The 18,328-nt window shown below is 39.7% G+C and overlaps 1 protein-coding gene across 1 annotated transcript in view; it reads left to right on the top strand.

Annotated features, from left to right (window-relative positions):
- Window positions 1-18,328, top strand: part of PGM2 (phosphoglucomutase 2) — an 83,875-nt gene that overhangs the window by 23,310 nt on the left and 42,237 nt on the right. Inside the window, exons 4-6 of the mRNA XM_053704062.1 lie at window positions 2,297-2,381; window positions 4,151-4,234; window positions 15,592-15,785. Coding sequence (XP_053560037.1) covers window positions 2,297-2,381; window positions 4,151-4,234; window positions 15,592-15,785 — 363 coding nt within the window. The remainder of the gene's footprint in view (window positions 1-2,296; window positions 2,382-4,150; window positions 4,235-15,591; window positions 15,786-18,328) is intronic.

Genomic DNA, 18,328 nt, shown 5'->3' with positions numbered 1-18,328 from the left:
CATTGAAGTTTAATTTTGCCTTTACTGTCCCTTTAAAGTGGCATGAAAATCAAAATGAACTCCTTTTTAAAAAAATAAATAATTTTTATTTACTTCTGTTATCAAATTTACATCATTATCTTGGTATTCTTTAAACTTTTTTTTTTCTTTCTTTATAAGTTAATTTCTATTCTTGATACGTGTATTTAACAATTTTATACAATTTAGCATCATTTTACGATTACATTTTTTTAATGTCCAGATAAACATTCAGATTATCAAACTTTATTTACATTTAAGTTTCATAGTTTAAAGTTTGATTTGAGATATAATTTAATATAAGTTTTTATTGATTAGGGAAAAGTTTTGTTTACAAATGCTAGATAGAATGATGCTGTCAAAAAAAAGATTAGTCTTAGAATAACATGTAGATGTATTTTTTTTTTAAAGTTTCATTAGCTGTTTAAATAGTGACAAAATACATGTAAAGTTTTAGTGTCTATAAAACAATTGGAGCTGCCATGTTGTAACTTAGGTTACCTTCTCTGCTGTGGCCAATTAGGGACAGTTATAAATAGGTCACTAGAGTGTGCAGCCAATGGCTGTGTGGAATATAAGAGTGTTCTGCACTTCAATATCTAACAGGAACTGAAAAGCTCACAATTTCAGAATGGAATTACAGTAAAAGAGGACAAAATAAATAAAGTATATTGCAGAGGTTTTTTTATACTTACAGTTTATCATTTTATATTGCCATCTCAAAGTGTTTAAAGGGACAGTCTAGTCAAAATTAAATTTTCATGATTCCAATAGGACATGCAATTTTAAACAACGTTCCAATTTACTTTTATCATCAAATTTGCTTTGCTCTCTTGGTATTCTTTGTGGAAAGCTAAACCTAGGTAAGTTCAAAGTGATTTCTATGTTGTTGAACTGCCTCTTATCTCAGTGCTTTTTGACGGTTCAACACTGCTAGTTCATGTGTGTCATATAGATACCATTGTGCTCACTCCTGTGGAGTTATTTAAGTGTCAACACTGATTGGCTAATGTCTGTCAAAAGAGCTGAGATAAGGGGGTAGTCTGCAGAGGCTTAGTTACAAGGTAATCACGAAGGTAAAAAGTGTTGGTTATGCAAAACTGGGAAATAGGTAATAAAGGGATTATCTTTTTTTTTTTTTTTAAGCAATAACAATTCTAGAGTAGACTGTCCCTTTTAATGTGTGTACTGAGCATGCACTGAATCTTTCACCTTACAAAATAAGCCATGCACACTTTTTTTTTTTTGTTTTACTACCACTCTGGGTACTTAATCATCTGACATTATTTAACATTTCCATTGTCCATGTGCTGTTTTTTAAAAGATTGGGGCAATAAAAGTTTTTTTTTTTTCTTTACACCTTGAGTACAACATTTATTGCCTCTGGACTTGCTGATACTTTGGTTGTTGTCCTTGGTATTGGCTGGGAGCTTGTCAATATGGAGCGCCCCCCCCCCCCCAACTAGCAAGCACTGGAATGGAAGTCTTTGAGTTGTAATGGCCTGTTTCACTTACCAAAATAGATTGCAATAGATTCCAATTAGTAATCAAGCAAATAAACCTCATTTTGTTTATCTAATAAAACATTTGGAGAAAAAAACATATCGCTTAAAGTGCCATAAAACATTTTGAGTTATGTGCATATTATAAACGGGTCAACTGAGGTAAAACAGTGTGTGAAAAAAGTGTAAAGAAAAAAAGCTTATACGTATTTTAATAAAATTTCCAAAAATCTACAAAATTACTTACACTATAGTGTTTCCAATTGTAGCCTACTCCAAATCTTTTGGTATCATGTAACAAAGTGTGCATGTGAGTATAATTACTTATGCAAGCAAGGGGGGGGGGGTTGAGGTGGGACAGCAGGTATAGCTATTGTATGTTGCCAAGAGGCTTGCTCGTTTCCTTGGGGATAATGTCACATGCTTTGTGACAGCTTCAGCATTATACTGCGCACTGATTTAGTCAGGCGTCATGTGACTCTGCCCCTTACCGTCTACATGGACAAGTGCATCCTGCTAAAGCTATGGCCTGTATAGCACATTTCATATAAAAATGCCCAGGTGGAGCTTGCTGCAAACAAAACTATGCCTGGATTAAAGCGGTTATTGGGGGTTAAAACAGAAACCGTCTTGCAGTAAGATTTGGCTGCATTATATATTTAGAAACTTATGTTAGTTCATACTGTTTTATGTTTCTTTAAATGTTAGTTTAGTGGTTGTGAGTGACTATTTTTAAGAACCTATTTACCCTAATCAGATATGTTTTAATCTTTTAGGTTTGCAAGACTTGCTGCCACTACCTTTGTTAGTCAAGGAATACCTGTCTACCTCTTCTCTAATATAACACCCACTCCTTTTGTGGTGAGTCGCACTAGAAATCCATTTTCCTACCACTGTTGTTGTTCGTTTTTTTTTTTTTTTTTTTTTTTTTAAATACTGCAATTCATTAAAAACAAAACGTAACACGAAGCAAACTTCATTTATGACTTCTTTATAAATATGTTTCTGTCATATGACCTGCAGATTAGAGTAGCTGTGTTAGTCCAGTAATTAATTTGGCAGAGTAACAGTGTTTAGAACAGTAAGCTTTTCAGAGTTTTCTGTCTTCCCCATCTCAGTGCTATCAAAAGATCAAAATAATAAGTTGTCTTTTTTTTTAGGAAGACTTTCATGGAAAAATACCAAGAAAGCATTTTATTTTTGTTTTGCTAATTGTTTCCCAGGTTATATTTAGATGAGTTTGCGAAATAACGAATGATTTAGTGAAAGCAAGTTGGATTTTATGGCCCTTTTCATTTATTAGAATGCTATTGACTGAATTTCTGTGAAACCCACATTTTTTTTCTTTCATGAGTCAGATAGAATGAACAATTTAAAAAAATAAAATACTTTTATTATGAAATTAACTTTGTTGTCTTGGTGCCCTCTGTTGAAAAGCAGGTTGGTAGACTCAGGGGCAAGCACATTTCTAGATCAATATCTGGCAGCTGTTTTGCAAGAATGCTTTTGACCATATTATACATAATGCAGATACTGCTTCCATCTAGTGCACAAAAGCATTCTTACAAAACTGCTAACGTGTAGGTCTCCAGACATTTGCACGTGATCTACCTAGATATTATCTTAAAAAAAGAATACCATGAAGAAATGTGATCATTTTTAAAACTGTATCCTCTATTTGAATCACAAAAAGAAAGAATTGGGTTTCATGTCCCATGCAAAGGGCCAGTGTGCTCTAAAATTGTTTTCTAAATTATAGTAAAAAAATTACATTCTCTAATTTATTACAGGAAAACTATTTTCTCAAACTCCTGTACTAGCAACAATTAAAAAGGACATAGATTTTGAAAACAATTGATGCATCATAATCTTGCATCCTTCGGGCCTGATGATTTTAAAGCTCCCAGCTCTGGCGAGAGTATCTAAGGAGGAGTATTGTCAGTACTGTAAGGTTGCTGAAATTATTTTATAAAGCCAGTATTCCCTTGAGAGCTGTTTGTCATTACAATATAATGCTCATAAAAGCCCGCAAAGATTTTGCGTGATTTCTCTCTTTATGCCGGTGAGGTTTTGATCATCACATCCTTAGGGCAAGATTCATCAATCTGTGAACGGACAGGATTCACATGTTGTGAACCTATTTGCATTTGATGGCAGATTGTGGTGCGCATTTGTTCCCCATATTTAACATAGCATGGGCGAACCCTTGTGCAGTGCCACGCCCCTACCCTCATGCAACCAATTGCATGAGAGTGGGGCTTTTAAATCACCCCGGTTGAATGAATCCATGGTGATTTTCATTGGCCAACTTCAAATTGGTGAGAAGGTTTATGAAGCAGTGGTTTAAATCGCTGCTTTGTAAATGTCAGTTGCAGGCTCAAATGAGCGTGCCTGCAACCGATCGGGGCATTCACCTCATGATAAATCTTGCCTTTAGTCTAGGAAGGATATTTGTTGTACATAGGTTTCCGCTAAGTTAGCTCAGGAATTTTACTGGTAGCAGCAAATTTGCCTTCTGTATACATTTAGAGAAGAGAGGTTTTTTTTTTGTTTGTTTGTTGTTTAGTGCATTTTGTTAAACATTTCAATAAAAAAGCATAAATATTAATAATCTGTTTCTGTCTTTTTAGCCATACACTGTAATTCATCTAAACCTCTGTGCTGGAATAATGGTAACTGCATCACATAATCCAAAGCAAGACAATGGATACAAGGTATTTACCTATTTGTAATCGGAATAATTAACATAACAATTAAAGCAGATGTTAAATTTATAGATATGTTGATAACCGCGTTGATAGTTTGTGGAACAACCCATCAGTGTGCCCTGTCCCTTTAACAAACATCTCACAAAATTCTTTACATGTTGAGTTTTTCTTCTGGATATAACCCAATAATAAATTAAGACATGGCAAAAAAATTTATTTTCCCTTGGGAAGCTTAAATTTAGTTAACTGCATTATTCTAATATGCTTAGATACTAGAGACCTTTCCTTACTCAAAAGACAAAAAATAAATAAATCTTAAGGCCTGTTAAATCTGCCCACTTTATCTTTAAAAAGACAGTAAAGTCAAAATGAATTTTACATTTACTTTTATTATCAATGTTTCTTAGTTCTCTTGGTATTTTTTGTTAACCCTTAGTGACCAGACCATTTCTCTTGTAAGATGTATCGAGTCCACGGATTCATCCATACTTGTGGGATATTCTCCTTCCCTACAGGAAGTGGCAAAGAAAGCACCCACAGCAGAGCTGTCTATATAGCTCCTCCCTTAGCTCCACCCCCCAGTCATTCTCTTTGCCTACTCTAAGTAGTAGGAAGAGTAAAGTGAGTGTGGTGACAAAAATGTTAGTTTTTATTTTCTCAAGCAAAAGTTTATTTTAAATGGTACCGGTGTGTACTATTTACTCTCTGGCAGAAAAGGGATGAAGATTTCTGCAAGGAGGATGATGATCTTAGCACTTTGTAACTAAGATCCACTGCTGTTCTCACAAGGGCTGAAGAGTACAGGAAAACGTAAGTTGGGGGAACGGTTTGCAGGCTAAACTGCATTGAGGTATGTTCAGTCTATTTTTTTCTAGACAGACTGTGATAATTCTAGAAAAGGCTGGCAATATCCCCATGAGGGAAGGGTAAGCTGTATTCAGACACTTTGTAGGAATCCCAGCTTGCATAAAGGGCTCATTAGTTACTGGTGACACTGATAGGAAAAAACGTTTTTGTTTTTTTATAAAAAATGCAAACATAACATTTTTTGAGGGACTTTAAGGGGTCATTGTGGCTTGTTTAAGGGTTATTAACCCACGTGGCTAGTTTGAGAAACACTCTGTTGTGTTTCTTTTAGGCCCCATAACATTGAGTGAGGTGGGAGGGGCCTATTTTCGCACCTCAGTTGCGCAGTTTCTTTTCCTCAGAGACATCCAGCTGCTTCTCCAGAGGTTCCTACTGTGTTTGAGGGCTTTAAAGAAGGGTTTTTCCCCATAAATCGTTCCTAAAGGGCAGGTAGGTGCCACAGCAGAGCTGTGGCAAGGTGCTGAACGTTTTTTACCGGTTTTTGACATTTTGTCAATCAGGTTTTTACATTAAGGGGTTTATTGTTTATTTGCATAGCTGTGCAAAGTTACTAAGGCTTTATGATGCTACTGTAAAAATTTCGTAGAGTTTACTGCTTTTTTACACTGTTTTGCAAAGTTTGTGCAGCTTTTTTTCTCTTAAAGGCACAGTACCGTTTTTTTCTAAGTGTTATTTGCTTTGATTAAAGTGTTCTCCAAGCTTGCTTATTGCATTACTAGCCTGTTTAACATATCTGACATCAAGGAAAATCCTTGTTCAATGTGTTTAGAAGCCATTGTGGAACCCCCTCTTAGAATGTGTCCCACTTGCACTGATATGTCTATAAATTATAAAGAGCATATTTTAGCACTTAAAAATATTGCAATAGATGATTCTCAGACAGAAGGAAATGAGGGTTTGCCATCTAGCTCTCCCCAAGTGTCACAACCAGTAACGCCCGCACAAGTGACGGCAAGTACCTCTAGTGCGTCAAATTCATTTACTTTACAAGACATGGCCACAGTTATGAATACAACCCTCACAGAGGTTTTATCTAAACTGCCTGGTTTACAAGGAAAGCGTGACAGCTCTGGGTTAAGAACAAATGCTGAGCCGTCTGACGCTTTAGTAGCCGTATCCGATATACCCTCACAATGTTCTGAAGTAGGGGTAAGGTATTTGTTATCTGAGGGAGAAATTTCTGATTCAGGAAAGACGCTCCCTCAGACAGATTCTGATATGACGGCCTTTAAATTTAAGCTTGAACACCTCCGCTTATTGCTCAGGGAGGTATTGGCTACTCTAGATGATTGTGACCCTATAGTGGTCCCAGAGAAATTGTGTAAAATGGACAAATACTTAGAGGTTCCTGTTTACACTGATATTTTCCAGTCCCTAAGAGGATTGTGAATATTGTTACTACGGAGTGGGATAGACCAGGTATTCCTTTTGCTCCCCATCCTGTTTTTAGGAAAATGTTTCCCATATATGACACCATGTGGGACTCGTGGCAGACGGTCCCTAAGGTGGAGGGAGCTATTTCTACTCTTGCTAAGCGTACAACTATACCTATCCAAGACAGTTGTGCTTTCAAAGATCCTATGGATAAAAAATTAGATGGTCTCCTGACGAAAATTTTTGTTCATCAAAGTTTTCTTCTCCAACCTATTGTGTGCATTGTTCCTGTAACTACTGCAGCTGCTTTCTATTTCGAGACTCTAGAAGAGGCTCTTCTGATGGAGAGTCCATTAGACGATATTATGGATAGAATTAAGGCCCTTAAGTTGGCTAATTCTTTCATTACAGCTGCCACTTTCCAACTGGCTAAATTAGCGGCGAAGAATTCAGGTTTTCCCATTTTAGCACGCAGGGCGTTATAGCTTAAGTCATGGTCTGCTGATGTGTCATCAAAATCTAAACTTTTGAACAACCCTTTCAAAGGAAAGACCCTATTTGGGCCTGAACTGAAAGAGAGTATTTCAGACATCACTGGAGGGCAAAGGCCATGCCCTCCCTCAGGATAGATCAAATAAAATGAGGACCAAAATAAATAATTTTAGTTCCTTTCGGAACTTCAAGGGTGGTCCCGCTTCAGCTTCCCCTGCTGCAAAGCAAGAGGGGAATTTTGCCCAATCCAAGTCAGTCTGGAGACCTAACCAGGCTTGGAACAAGGGTAAACAGGCCAAGAAGCCTGCAGCTGCCTCTAAGACAGCATGAAGGGGTAGCCCCCAATCCAGGACCGGATCTAGTAGGGGGCAGACTCTCTCTCTTCGCTCAGGCTTGGGCAAGAGATTCCTGGGCTTGAGAAATTGTGTCCCAGGGATATCTTCTGGACTTCAAAGTCTCCCCCCAAGGGGGAGATTTCACATTTCTCAATTGTCTGCAAACCAGACAAAGAGAGAGGCGTTCTTACGCTGTGTAAAAGACCTACATACCATGGGAGTGATCCGCCATGTTCCAAAAGAGGAACAAGGGCTAGGGTTTTACTCAAACCTGTTTGTGGTTCCCAAAAAAGAGGGAACTTTCAGACCAATCTTGGATCTCAAAATTCTAAACAAATTCCTCAGAGTACCATCATTCAAGATGGAGACTATTTGGACTATTCTACCGTTGATCCAGAAGGGTCAATATATGACTACCGTGGACTTAAAGGATCTACACATCCCTATTCACAGAGATCATCATCAATTCCTCAGATTTGCCTTTCTGGACAGGCATTACCAGTTTGTGGCCCTTCCCTTCGGGTTGACCACAGCTCCCAGAATTTTCACAAAAGTGCTAGGGTCCCTTTTTGGCGGTGCTAAGGCCGCGGGGCATAGCAGTGGCGCCTTATCTAGACGACATCTTAATTCAGGCGTCGCCTTTCCAACTAGCCAAGTCTCACACGGACATCGTTTCACGGGTGGAAGGTGAACATAAAAAAGAGTTCTCTCTTCCCTCTCACAAGAGTTTCCTTCCTAGGGACTCTGATAGACTCGGTAGAAATGAAAATATTTCTGACGGAGGTCAGAAAATCAAAACTCTTAACCACTTGCCAAGCTCTTCATTCCATTCCTCGGCCAACGGTGGCTCAGTGTATGGAGGTAATCGGACTCATGGTAGCAGCAATGGACATAGTTCCTTTTGCCCGCCTACACCTCAGACCACTGCAACTATGCATGCTCAAACAGTGGAATGGGGATTATGCAGATTCATCTCCTCAACTGCATCTGGACCAGGAGACCAGAGATTCTCTTCTCTGGTGGTTGTCTCAGGACCACCTCTCTCAGGAAATGTGTTTCCGCAGGCCAGAGTGGCTCATAGTAACGACAGATGCCTATGTATTTCCACCATTTCCTCTCCTCCCACATCTGGTTGCCAGAATCAAGCAGGAGAGAGCTTTGGTGATTCTGATAGCACCTGCGTTGCCACGCAGGACTTGGTATGCAGACCTAGTGGACATGTCATCTGTTCCACCGTGGACTCTGCCAATGAGGCAGGACCTTCTAATCCAAGGTCCATTCACGCATCCAAATCTAATTTCTCTGCGTCTGACTGCTTGGAGATTGAACGCCTGATTCTATCAAAGCGTGGTTTCTCTGAGTCGGTCATTGATACCCTGATTCAAGCTAGAAAGCCTGTCACCAGGAAGATCTATCATAAGATTTGGTGCAAATATCTTTATTGATGTGAATCCAAGGGTTACTCATGGAGTAAGAATAGGATTCCTAGAATATTGTCTTTTCTCCAAGAAGGATTGGAGAAGGGATTATCAGCTAGTTCCTTAAAAAGACAAATATCTGCTTTGTCTGTTCTTTTACACAAACGTCTGGCAGATGTCCCAGACGTTCAAGCGTTTAGTCAGGATCAAGCCTGTATTTAAACCTGTTGCTCCACCATGGAGCCTAAACTTAGTTCTTCAAGGAGTTCCGTTTGAACCTATGCATTCCATAGATATTAAGCTTCTATCTTGGAAAGTTTTGTTTTTAGTAGCTATCTCTTCGGCTCGAAGAGTTTCTGAGTTATCTGCTTTACAGTGGGACTCACCTTACCTTGTTTTCCATGCAGATAAGGTGGTTTTGCGTACCAAACCTGGATTCCTTACTAAGGTTGTTTCTAATAGGAATATCAATCAGGAAATTGTTGTTCCTTCACTGTGTCCTAATCCTTCATCAAAGAAGGAACGTCTGTTGCACAATCTGGATGTGGTTCGTGCTTTAAAGTTCTACTTACAAGCAACTAAAGATTTTCGTCAAACATCTTCATTGTTTGTTGTTTATTCTGGTAAACGGAGAGGTCAAAAGGCCACGGCTACCTCTTTCCTTTTGGCTGAAAAGCATCATCCATTTGGCTTATGAGACTGCTGGCCAGCAGCCTCCTGAAATAATTACTGCTAATTCTACTAGAGCAGTGGCTTCCACATGGGCTTTTAAAAATGAGGCTTTTGTTGAACAGATTTGTAAGGCGGCGACTTGGTCTTCGCTTCATACTTTTTCCAAATTTTACAAATTCGATACTTTTGCTTCTTCGGAGGCTATTTTTTGGAGAAAGGTTCTACAAGCAGTGGTGCCTTCCGTTTAAGGTCCCTGTCTTGACCCTCCCTACATCCGTGTCCTAAAGCTTTGGTATTGGTATCCCACAAGTATGGATGAATCCGTGGACTCGATACATCTTACAAGAGAAAACAAAATTTATGTTTACCTGATAAATTTATTTCTCTTGTGATGTATCGAGTCCATGGCCCGCCCTGTTTATTTAAGGCAATATATTTTTATTTAAAAAACTTTAGTCACCACTGCACCCTATAGTTTCTCCTTTTTCTTCCTAGCCTTCGGTCGAATGACTGGGGGGTGGAGCTAAGGGAGAAGCTATATAGACAGCTCTGCTGTGGGTGCTCTCTTTGCCACTTCCTGTAGGGAAGGAGAATATCCCACAAGTAAGGATGAATCCGTGGACTCGATACATCACAAGAGAAATAAATTTATCAGGTAAGCATAAATTATGTTTTCTATGCTGGCTAAGCGTACTACTATCCCGCTGAAGGATAGTTCTTCTTTTAGAGAGCCTATGGATAAGATAAAGGAAACATTTCTAAGGAAGATGTTTCAACATACAGGGTTTTTATTTCAAACGGCGGCAGCTGTAGCCGCAGTTGCTGGAGCAGCTACCTACTGATGCAACTCTATCTGAGCTCATTGAGGTGGAAACTCCCCTCAAGGATATTCAGGAGAGAATTAAAGCTCCGAGAATTGCTAACTCCTTCATCTGTGATGCAAATATGCAGATAAATTCAAGGGCTTCTGGCTTTGCGGTCCTAGCCCTCCGGGCTCTCTGGTTGAAGTCTTGGTTTGCGGATATGAGTTCTAAATCCAGACTTCTTTCTGTTCCTTTCAAGGGGAAGATTTTATTCGGTCCAGAGCTAGACTCCATTATTTCTACGGTTACCGGAGGGAAAGGTGCCTCCCTACTGCAGGATAAGAATAGGCCTAAGGGACGGCAATTGTCTAATTTTCTTTCCTTTTTGTTCTGACAAATCACAACGACAGCAATCCTCGTCCAAGTCTGAGCAGCCCAAGAGTACTTGGAAGCCGGCTCAGTATTGGAATAAGTCCAAACAGACTAAGAAGCCCAGCGAGAACAAATTGCCATGAAGTGTCGGCCCCCATCCAGGATCGGATCGAGTAGGGGGCAGACTGTGTCTTTTTTTTTTCAGATGCTTGGTTCCAGGATGTACAAGATCCTTGGGTCTTGGAGGTTTTATCTCAGGGATACCGGATAGGATTCAAATCTCATCCGAATTCTGGAATTAAAGTGCCTAAAAAAGTTTCTGAGTGTTTCCTCTTTCAAGATGTAGACAATACAGTCAATCCTTCCTCTGGTTCAGGAAGGACAGTTTGACCACCATAGACCTGAAGGATGCATACCTTCATGTTCTGATACACAGGGAACATTTTCAGTTCCTAAGGTTTACCTTTCTGGACCAGCACTTCCAGTTCATAGTTCTTCCGTTTGGCCTAGCTACTGCTCCAAGGATATTTTCAAAGGTTCTGGAGGCTCTTCTAGCCGTTGCCAGAACACAAGGTATTGCAGTAGCGCCTTAAAGGACCAGTAAACACAACAGATTTGCATAATCAACAAATGCAAGATAACAAGACAATACAATAGCATTTACTCTGAATTTCATATGAGTAGTAGATTTTATTCTAACAAGTTTCAAAGTTATGTATATTTCCACTCCCCCTGTACCATGTGATAGCAATCAGCCAATCACAAATGCATATACGTATAGTCTGAGTTCTTGCACATGCTCAGTAGGAGCTGGTGACTCAAAAAAAAGTGTAAATATAAAAGACTGTGCACATTTTTTTTAATGGACGTAAATTGCAAAGTTGTTTAAAATTACAGTGTACATGCTGTATCTGAATCATGAAAATTTAATAAAACCTGAGTGTCCCTTTAACTGGATGATATCTTGGTACAGGCACCATCTTTTCATCTAGCGGAAGAACACTCAGAGTCCCTTCTCAGTCTTCTTTGATCACATGGATGGAAGATAAACTTGGGAAAGAGTTCTCTTACTCCAAGTACAAGGGAGGATAACAAACTCCATATCCATGATATTTCTCACAGATCAGAGACGTTGCAAACTAACTTCTGCATGTCTTGCCCTCCAGGCCTCCTTGAGACCCTCATTGGCCCAGTGTATGGAGGTGATTGGACTCATGGTGTCCTGTATAGACATCATTCCCTTTGCCAGATTCCATCTCAGACCCTTACAACTATGCATGCTGAGACAATGGAACGGCAACCATTCAGATCTGTCTCAACAGAATGTGCTGGACAACCTGTCGAGAGACCCGCTCTCTTGGTGACTCTTTTCAGATCATCTGTCCCAAGGCACGTGCTTCTTGAGACCGTCCTAGGATTGTGACTACGGACGCAAGCCTTTCCGGCTGGGGAGCCGTTTTGGGGGCCAAGAAGGCACAGGGGCTGTGGACTCAGGAGGAGTCCTCCCTTCTGATCAATATATTAGAACTCCAGGCAATCTTCAATGCCTTGAAGGCTTTACCCCTTCTGGGTTCGTCCAAGTTCATCAGATTCCAATCAGACAATATAACCTCGGTTGCCTACATCAACCATCAGGGGGGAACGACAAGTCCCTTGGCGATAAAAGAAGTATCTCAGATACTAGAGTGGGCGGAGACTCACCGATGTACGCTGTCAGTGATCCACATTACGGGTGTGGACAACTGGGAAGTGGACTTCCTCAGCAAGCAATACTTTCACCCAGGGGAATGGTCTCTCCACCTGAGGTGTTTGCAGAGATATGCAGCGAGTGGGGGACGCCGGAGATAGTTCTCATGGCATCCTGCCTCAATACCCAGCTTCCCAGGTACGGGTTGAGGTTGAGGGATCCTCAGGAGGAACTGATCGATGCCCTATCAGTACCATGGAGGTTCAGACTTGTATATCTTTTTCCTCCATTACCGCTTCTCCCTCGTGTGGTGGCTCGCATCAAGCAGGAGCAAGCATCAGTGATTCTTATTGCTCCATCATGGCCGCAAAGGACGTGGTTTGCGGATCTGGTGGGGATGTCCTCATCTCCTCAGTGGAGGTTACCTTGTCGCAAAGATCTGCTGATACAGGGGTCCTTCGTTCATCAAAATCTAGATTCTCTGAGGCTGACTGCATGGAGATTGAACGCTTAGTCTTAGCCAAGAAAGGGTTTTATGAGAGTGTTAGCAACACTCTGAATCAAGCTCGTAAGCCAGTTACTCGTCGTATCTACCATAAAGTGTGGAGGACTTACTTGTACTGGTGTGAAGAGCGTGGCTTTTCCTGGCATAAGGTTAAGGTTGCCAGAATTGTATCTTTTCTCCAGGATGGACTGGAGAAGGGTCTATCTTCTAGTTCCCTGAAGGGACAGATATTGGCCCTGTCGTGTTACTGCACAAAAGATTGGCTGAACTTCCGGATGTGCAGTCCTTGTTAAGGCTCTGACTAGGATCAGACCTGTGTTTAGATCTGGGGCTCCGCCTTGTGGCCTCAATCTTGTTCTTCATGTTTTGCAGCAGGCTCCGTTTGAGCCTATGCATACTGTTGACATTAAATTGTTATCTTGGAAGGTTCTTTTTTTTTTGTTGGCTATTGCCTCTGCGCGCAGAGTTTCTGAGATTTCTGCTTTGCAATGTTACCCTCCTTATCTTGTTTTTCATGCTGATAAGGCGGTTTTACGTACTAAATTAGGGTTCCTCCCTAAGGTGGTGTCGGATCGTAACATTCAGCAAGAAATTGTTGTTCCTTCTTTGTGTTTTAATCCTTCTTCAGCGAAGGAACGCTTGCTTCACAATCTAGATCTGGTTCGTGCCCTGAAGTTATATCTTCAGGCTACTAAGGAATTCAGACAATCTTCCTCTTTGTTTGTCATCTATACGGGGAAGCGTAATGGGCCAAAGGCTACTATGACTTCCCTATCTTTCTGGTTAAGGAGTGTCATCCGCTTAGCTTATGAGGCAGCAGGACGACAGCCTCCTGATAGGAAAACGGCTCATTCCACTAGAGCAGTGGCTTTCTCCTGGGCTTTTAAGAACGAAGCCTCTATGGATCAGATTTGTAAGGCGGCTACCTGGTCCTCCTTACACACTTTTTCTAAATTTTACAAGTTTGATGTGTTTGCTTCAGCTGAAGCAGCTTTCAGGAGAAAAGTTTTGCAGGCTGTGGTGACCTATGAATAGGGTCCGCCTCTTTTTTCTTCCTTCCCGTTATTCCTTCAGTGTCCTCTGGAACTTGAGTATAGTTTTCCCAACAGTAAGGAATGAAGTCATGGATTCTCCCTGCCTTATGGAAGGAAAACATAATTTATGCTTACCAGATAAATCCTTTCCTTCCTGGCAGGGAGAGTCCACGACCCCGCCCGTAATTTATTTTTGTTGGGCGGCATTTTTTTTTGTTGGCACCTTTTTATACCCTGATGTTTCTCTTACTTTTCCTTGTTCCCTCGGCAGAATAACTGGGGGATAGGGGAAGTGGGAGGGATATTTAAGCCTTTGGCTGGGGTGTCTTTGCCTCCTCCTGGTGGCCAGGTGTTGTATTTCCCAACAGTAAGGAATGAAGTCGTGGACTCTCCCTGCCAGGAAGGAAAGAATTTATCTTGTAAGCATTAATTATGTTTTTGTAGGTATTTTATAGATTAAAAGAGACTTTATTATTATTAATATTATTTATTATTAGATTACAGAATAATATATTAATAATTGTGTTTAATGCTTTAATTTCTTAGATTTGCTTAGTTTTTTTTTCTCTTAAAAGTATGTTTTCTAATTTGCTTTGTTTTCTTGCTTTGTTGAAAAGCATACCTAGGTAGGCTCAGGAGCAGCAATACACTACTGGGAGCTAGCTGCTGATTGTAGGCTTCATATATGCCTCTTGTCATTGACTCACCTGTGCTAGCTCCCAGCAGTGCATTACTGCGCCTTTTTATGAAAGATACCAAGAGAAAGAAGAAGTAAATTGGAAAAGTGTTTAAAACTGTATGATCCGTCTGAATCCTGAAAGAAAATGTTGGGTTTTTTTGTCCCCTTAAGTAAACACTGCATATAATCATCAACAAATAGTATGGACATAAATATCTTAAAGGTACATTAAGCACATAATAAAAACTAGATAGAATGATTTGTTCAAAGCAAATATTTGTTTAAGTATAATACACAGATTTATTTTGTATTTTTTCAAATACTTTAAATATTGAAATATAAGTGTAAAGTTTTACTGTTCATAAACCAATGAGTACCGTCATGTAACCTAGGCTTCAAAGTCCTCTGCTTCCACAATTTTCAGAATTATTTGAAAGTGTTTATTGTCCCTGTTCATTGTAAAAATAAATAGATTGTGTTAAAAACCACAAACAACTTGTTTTCTTGCAAAATAAACATCTCAGTGCAGACACTGCCTTTAGTGAGATAAGGGAGCTGACATTACAGAATTTAAATTCAACTGATATTTTTCCTCAAAAGCTCTCTACTGAGCATGTGCAAGAAACTGACTGGAGCTATTTTAGTTGTGTCCTAGCAACCACTTAAAAGGAAATTATGCTCCTTTGTCTTCCGGAATAGACCACAGCCCCTTGTGGGGCTTTGAGAGGAAGTAATGGACCATGCAGAAATTGTTAAAAAGCGAAACAAAAAACAGTATCCTTCTTTTTAAATAGTGAATAATAAATATTGCAATTATATCTATTAAACATAAACCGCAGCTTTGTGCTTTTTATTACAATGAAACAGACTGTTTTATATCTCTATAAGAAAGCACATGGAACACAATACTCTTGAAATGCATGTAAAATAGTCAGAAAGCTAAGAAGCAGATGCAGAATTTGAAGTAACATATTGGGAATAAGGTTAAATAAGTCGCACATAATTTATTATTTTCCATTATATACAGAAATACAAACCAACAAATATAAACGCATGCAGATAAAAATGACAAATGTTGGAACCAAATAAAACTAATGTTTTTATTACATTTTTTATTTTTTTTAGGTTTATTGGGAAAATGGTGCCCAGATCATATCACCCCATGATAAGGGAATTGCTGAGGCCATTGAAGAGAACCTGGAACCATGGGCAAAGGCCTGGGATGACAAACTTATTGACAACAGTGACCTTCTTCATGATCCCTACAAATCTATCAATAAGGATTACTTTACGGATATCAAGAAGCACTGCTTCCATAGGTTAGTCTCACAACGATGAATGGGAACTGGGCCTCCAAGGCTTTGTGAATGAGGAGAATATTTGAAGATGTATATCTATATATCTATCTCTATCACATCATATCTATCTCTTTATACTACCCTACGTTTTGTTTTTGTAAATGAGTTATATGTGACAATGTTTCCTCATCCTTTGCCTCACCCACGAAATGTAGTTCCACTTACAAATTTAGATGTAGGTGGTGCATGTTGTTGTTCCAGGCTCAGCAGGTGGTCTCTGTATTCCTGTTTGCTTGAGTTACATCATGTAACTAAGGAGGGAAATATTTTATATGTAAGAAGGAGCCCAAGTGAGTACTTTGCTCTGTCTATCTAATCTATCTCTTTGTCTGTCTATCTATCTACCTATAACAGGGGGTATAAGGGCACATACACATACAAATATTAACAAAAACGGCACAATATCACTGGAACTTCTAGATGGGGGCCCTAGCAATCCTCAGCACCTCCAGTGGGCAGAGTTTGTGGTTCACTGTAACATTAAACTTGAGTGATGTTACCTTCATACCAGTGACACAGCAGAAAATAGCATCCTGGGAGCTGTTTTAAAGGGACATAAAACCCAATTTTTTTCTTTTGATTTAGAAAGATCTTTTCATTTTAAACAACATTCTAATGTATTTCAAAATGTCTTCATTTTCTCTTGTTAAGTGCATTCCGTCCACGGATCATCCATTACTTATGGGATATATTCCCTTCCCAACAGGAAGTTGCAAGAGGATCACCCAAAGCAGAGCTGCTATATAGCTCCTCTCCTCACATGTCATATCCAGTCATTCTCTTGCAACTCTCAACATAGTAGGAAGGTGTGAGAGGAGTGTGGAGTTTTTATACTTAATTATTTCTTCAATCAAAAGTTTGTTATTTTAAATGGCACCGGAGTGTGCTGTTTTTTCTCTCAGGCAGTATTTAGAAGAATCTGCCTGCGCTTTCTATGATCTTAGCAGAAGTAACTAAGATCCACTGGCTGTTCTCGCACATTCTGAGGAGTGGGGTAACTTCAGAAAGGGAATAGCATGCGGGGTCCCCTGCAGATGAGGTATGTGCAGTAGAATATTTTTCTAAGGAATGGAATTGACTAAGAAAATACTGCTGATACCGATGTAATGTAAGTACAGCCTTAAATGCAGTAGTAGCAACTGGTATCAGGCTGATGAATGTATGTGCAATAAGTAATTTTCTAAGGAATGGAATTTGACTAAGAAAATACTGTTAATACTGAAGTAATGTATGAGCCTTAACTGCAGTAGAAGCGACTGGTAGCAGGCTTATTAATAACACTACCTAACTTTTAAAATGTATGTTTAAAACGTTTACTGGCATGTTATTCGTTTTTGTGAGGTACTTTGGTGATAAATCTTTTGGGGCATGATTTTTTCCACATGGCTGTCGTATATTTCTGCATAGAAACGGTTAACTGAGGTTTCCGACTGTTGTAATATGAGTGGGAGGGTCCTATTTTAGCTCTTTTTTGCGCAGTAAAAATTCAGTCACAGTCTTCCTGCTTCTTCCTCCTTGATCCAGGACGTCTCTAGAGAGCTCAGGGGTCTTCAAAATTCATTTTGAGGGAGGTAATCAGTCACAGCAGACCTGTGACAGTGTGTTTGACTGTGATAAAAACGTTAATTGTTAAATTGATTATCCGTTTTGGGTATTAAGGGGTTAATCATCCATTTGCTAGTGGGTGCAATGCTTTGCTAACTTAATACATTTACTGTGAAAATTTGGTTGCTATAACTGATTTGGTTCATTGTTATTTCAACTGTGACAATTTTTTGTGCTTCTTAAAGGCGCAGTAGCGTTTTTTATATTGCTTGTAAACTTATTTGAAAGGATTTTCCAAGCTTGCTAGTCTCATTGCTAGTCTGTTTAAACATGTCTGACACAGATGAATCTCTTTGTTCACTATGTTTGAAGGCCAATGTGGAGCCCCATAGAAATATGTGTACTAAGTGTATTGATGTCACTTTGAATAAAAGTCAATCTTTATGAGGGGCGGAGCTAACTGCCGAAGCGGCTAGAAGCAACATACAGGAGCTCCTGTCTGTAATTTTGATTATTGGGGTTATATAACTGAAATATTTGATATATTTTTTTATTCATTACTCTGACCCCTGTCTAAGGGCACACACTGGAGACTTGGCAGTTCCTGAGATATATTTCAGAATTCCTAACTGGGTAGACTTAGTATATTGACCGTGAGGCGGCTGAAACTAACAGGGAGGACACCATTGAAAAAGATTCTTCTCGGCTTTCTCTCCTGCCAACGATGAGTGTGGGGACACTTGAAGACCGACTTTGCGACATAGTGAGAGTTCACTTGCTTGATCTACGGATCTTACTTATGCAGTGGTCTGAAAAATACAGTATGCGACATGCTTTTCAAGATGGCGCTGAGTCACGGATGGGAACTAATACCCTCATGGAACACGGCACTGTGATTCCTGACAGGGAGACCTGGAAGGAAGGTGCCAAGAATGCTGACAGCCCTAACGCACTGGATA

Source organism: Bombina bombina, chromosome 2 (genome assembly GCF_027579735.1).
Source record: "Bombina bombina isolate aBomBom1 chromosome 2, aBomBom1.pri, whole genome shotgun sequence".
NCBI lineage: Eukaryota > Metazoa > Chordata > Amphibia > Anura > Bombinatoridae > Bombina > Bombina bombina.
Note: the sequence above shows the minus strand (reverse complement) of the source record. Positions and strands in the feature narration are given on the sequence as shown.